General features: G+C 37.2%; 1 protein-coding gene across 1 annotated transcript; it reads left to right on the top strand.

Moving 5' to 3' along the window:
* The first annotated feature begins 2,309 nt into the window (after positions 1–2,309).
* LOC111897512 (geraniol 8-hydroxylase) lies at positions 2,310–4,299 on the top strand. The gene is made up of 2 exons (XM_023893465.2): positions 2,310–3,206; positions 3,568–4,299. The coding sequence occupies exons 1-2, from the start codon at positions 2,325–2,327 to the stop codon at positions 4,171–4,173; spliced, it is 1,488 nt and encodes a 495-aa protein (XP_023749233.1). The 5' UTR covers positions 2,310–2,324; the 3' UTR covers positions 4,174–4,299.
* Positions 4,300–4,710: the final 411 nt, after the last annotated feature.

The following is a 4,710-nucleotide window of genomic DNA, read 5'->3' as shown; positions in this document are numbered from 1 at the left end:
AGCTCTTAATGGGGTTCTAAGCTCAAGAGGGACCTTAATCACAACCAAGACTGAAACTTTACACCTCATTACCTGAATGAAAAACAGATGCAAGCTAGCTCCTGGATCTTCCTTCTCTTCCGTGGACCTTCTTTCCCTTCCAAAGCTTCCAAGCTATCACAAACACACTCAAACTCAACAATGGGGCTAGGGTTTACAGGGGAATGGTTCTGAGAGTGATAGAGGCGAGGTTGGGGTGTATAAGTGTGTGTAAATAGGGTGCAAACCCTTAAAATTAGGGCTTCATCTAGACAGGCGGACTCGCCGAGTCCAACATATGGACTCGTCGAGTAGCCAGCTTAACCCGCGTGATCATCTCATCTCTACTCGACGAGTCAGGCTACAGACTCGTCAAGTACTCCTCAAGAAATGAAAAACTTATTTAAATCACATACCAGAAATGGGGCGTTACAAATGAAGAACAAATCCAACACCGCAACAACCAACATTTAATAATTATACCGGTTAAGATAATTCAAATAAAAAAAATCCCAAAACATTAGGCGTTTTAAGATTCAAAAAGAATAGACCAGAGATATCAAGAATGTTTGCATTGTATTTGTGGGTTCCTTGTTCACTTGATAATTCTCAAATAATATATTCAATAGATTTTTCCATCATTTTCTTCACTTCCTGATGTAAATGTTTACATTTGGAAATAACAAGATATAAAACTATTATTATTTAGTAGTATTTGATATAAATTGTAATAACATTGAAAACATCTTTAAAATATTTGAATGAAAAAGCTAATAATTAATCAAACGTAATGAAATTCATAACACATGTAAAGCTACTATGCTGAATTATTAATCAATTGATAAAAAAAGACATTCCACAAGCTTCGTAAGTAGTAATCAATCACACACAGTGAAGTTGCATAAACATATTTGAAATAAAATTAATTATGCAACCACATGATGGGTTTCACTTGAAATCCAAACCAAGAAACTCATAGTTTTCCATTAATGAAACATACCAGGTTAACGTCAATGAAAACTACCTCAAAATGTTACCCCTTATTTAAACCCACATTTTATGATTTTATAAGGTTTGATTACAGGCCTTTAAACCAAACAAAGACAACTCATCAAACCTAAAAAACAATAAAAGAAGAAGAAGAAATGTCGGAATCAATTAACATTTATCGTCGATTTCTGAATTATAGGAATCCATTAGCATTTACTGAAGATTTCAGAAATCGAAATTACATGGTCAATATCATAGAGAATGAGAGGAAAAGGGGGAAGAAACTTATTCCAGATAACCCGATTTCAACTCGAACTAGACAAATTAATAAGGTTGGACTATTAAATCCTCCGTCGCCACCGCCAATTCCACAGTCACCACAGAAGAACCCGATGTAGCCAATTCCACAGTCACCACAGAAGAACCCGATGTATTTCTATCTCTGAATCGCACATATAAGAAAAAGATGGAGGTTTCCCTCCTAGGTGGTGATGTCATCGCTGACGAAAGGGCCCAACTCCACCTGTTCTCTTCTTCGATGCGACCATCTGAAACCTTCTGTTAGAGGGGTGTTTCAAAACCTAGAAATTTCGTACCTAGGGGAAATTGTTTGGTTGCCAAGCACTGTTAAAACTCTTTGTTCTCTAATCCATAAAGTTGGTGGTTCTACTGTGGTGTGGGATGGTGCTAGTGCTCTAGTGGTGTCGAAATAAGGAGAGGAGAAGGGTTTTCGGTTCTGTGAAGAGAGAACGAGATTATGGTGGTTCTAGACGATGATGTTTAGAGAAAGAGTAGGAATTGGTAGCGGTGTTATTGGTTTATGAAACTAATAACCTAAATTAGTGAGATATTAATTGATTTTGTTTTCTTTAATCATAATTAATTATAATGTAGATTACTCTTATACCCTTTTATTATTTATTAATTATTTAATTATTTCCTGAATTCTTATTGGCTCTACAAGTACACAATAGTTACCGGAAACATTTGAACTTTTATATATATATATATATAATTTGAGTTGCATTGCTTTTCAATATAATATGAGATTTACATAAGCTACCCTAGATTATACAATATACACGATATATTAACAAAATGAGGTGTAACATTTACTTCTTTACTTAGTTTTTTAAAACATTGATCAAGAACATGTGTTCATTTGTAGTATTAATTTAATCGTCACGTGCAAATGCAATTAGAAATGCATCTATCGACACCAAATAACGTGAAGGCATCTTCATACGTATTAATATATTCAGCTTCCTGTTCAACTAGTCACTATATATAGTATAATAGAAACTAAGAAAAATACAATGGACCATCATCACCTGATATTCTCCTCCATCATCTTCATCATATTCTTGATTCTCCTCCATGGCCTTGATCTTTACCGGAGAAGAAGACTCCCGCCTGGCCCCGTCAGGCTCCCCATCATTGGAAACCTCCTCCACATTGGTTCAAAACCCCACGAATCCCTAGCCAAGCTCGCACACAAACATGGTCCTCTTATGACCATCCGATTGGGCAGCATCACCAGTGTGGTGGCATCGACACCAGATGCTGCCAGACAAATCCTCCAACTCAATGATGACGCTTGCTCCGGTCGCCTCGTACCCGATGTAAATAACGCTCTGAAACACCCTGAAGCAACGATCTTATGGATGCCGCCGGACAAGACCTGGCGGGCTATGAGGAAAGCTCTCAACTTGTATCTCACCAATCGACAGAAACTCGACAGTCTCAGCTACCTCCGCCAAAACGTGGTTGCAGGGATGGTTGACTTCATTCGGGAGTCGGCGGAGAAAAAGGCCACAGTGGACATTGGACAGCTGGCGTTTGCCGTGGCACTTAACCAAATGTCAAACACGATTCTCTCACAGAACGTGACAAACTATGTCTCTGAGAATATCGGGGGTTTCAAGTCGGCTGTGGAGACCTATATGGAGATGCTGGGGAAGTTCAACATAGCAGACATATTTCCGGTGCTGAAACCATTGGATCCACAGCACATACGGCGTCAGGCGAAGTCGGCTTTCAACTGGCTGGATGAAGTGATAGAAGGTTTCGTAAGTGAGAGACTTAAGAATCGAGAGTTGAAGGTGTCGAGTTCTGGTGATATGTTAGATTCACTGCTCGATTACAGTCAAGAAAACGAAGCCATTTTCAATCTCCAACACATCAATTCTTTACTTGTGGTAAATTCCCTCGTTTTATTTCCTTTTAATTTCACATATGTTTAATCTCTTCATCTGAAGATTATCCTAGGCCACCAACATATTGCATTACTGAACAAATACATAAAGATCAACCATGAGTTGATGCAATTTCTTGTGTATACAGAAACTACGCATATATATTTATTCAGAACCAAAGCTCCAGCATCTCCTAGCACCTTGTCATTTTTCTTGATCATACTTTTTGGTATATTATATTCCTATTGTTTAATCTATCTGATTATTGGAGTCCCCACACGCATGTCTCATCCACTCCATATGTCGGTATCCCTGTTTTGGTAGATATATTCAAATGATTGAAAATAATTCATTTAAATTACAGGATATATTCATAGCAGGAACAGACACCACTTCAAACACGATAACATGGGCGATGACAGAATTATTACTTAACCCTGATATGTTATCAAGACTCCGCAAAGAAGTCAGACAAATAGTGGGAGAAGATGGAAAAATTGAAGAAGCCAAAATCATGGAGCTGCCGTATTTGGATGCTGTCATCAAGGAAACAATGAGACTTCACTTAGCTGCACCCCTATTGGCGCCTCATAAAACCGAGTCCGAAGTGCAACTCGGAAACTATATTATACCAACAAACACACAAATTCTTGTGAATGCATGGGCCATAGCACGGGACCCAAGATACTGGGAAAACCCACTGGTGTTTATGCCAGAAAGGTTCTTAGCTAATCAAGTTGACTATAAGGGTAAACATTTCGAGTTTATACCATTTGGGTCGGGTCGAAGGAGGTGCCCTGGAATGCCATTGGCTCATAGGCTGGTACGTTTGCTACTGGCCTCATTTGTTTATCATTTTGATTGGGAGCTACCTCATGCGAAAGAAGAAATGGACATGAATACTATTTTCGGTCTTACATTGCTTAAGGCAATACCACTTGTTGCTATACCTATACCCCTCACAAGGTAAAAATGGACATTTAATTGATTGTTGTGGAAAACATTTACTTCTGTTTGTTGTGTATTTTAATCTTGTAATTTCAGCTCTTGAATAAGATAATGGTATAAAATTAAATGAAACTCTTATTCGTCGTTATAGTAATTAGTTGAAGTTTTTCAAGGTTAACCTTTATTTGAAACCTTTATTTGTGTGTTTAAATGCAAACCAACTCCAACTCTATCTTGGATATGCTTTTATATATCTTTTATCACGGTTCTTCATATGATTTACCAGACTTGGTAGGATCGGTCTCAGATTTTCTAAGCCAAGGGAAAAATTACTTATTTGTGCCCTGTTTGGTGGTATACAAAACAAATTACCCTGTTTTTTATATTACAACTAAAACAAACAACTAAATTACTTTAACACCAAAATTTTCATAATGCTTACTTCCGTTACATAATAATTGCATGATTCATTACTAATGTTTCAAACATCACATGTAAATAGGATTGAAAAAAAACTCAATAGTATTTAAAGTAAATTAAATTACATGACTAAAAAGCA

Source organism: Lactuca sativa, chromosome 5, assembly GCF_002870075.4.
Source record: "Lactuca sativa cultivar Salinas chromosome 5, Lsat_Salinas_v11, whole genome shotgun sequence".
Classification (NCBI taxonomy): Eukaryota; Viridiplantae; Streptophyta; class Magnoliopsida; order Asterales; family Asteraceae; genus Lactuca; species Lactuca sativa.
This window is presented reverse-complemented; position numbering and strand designations above follow the sequence as displayed.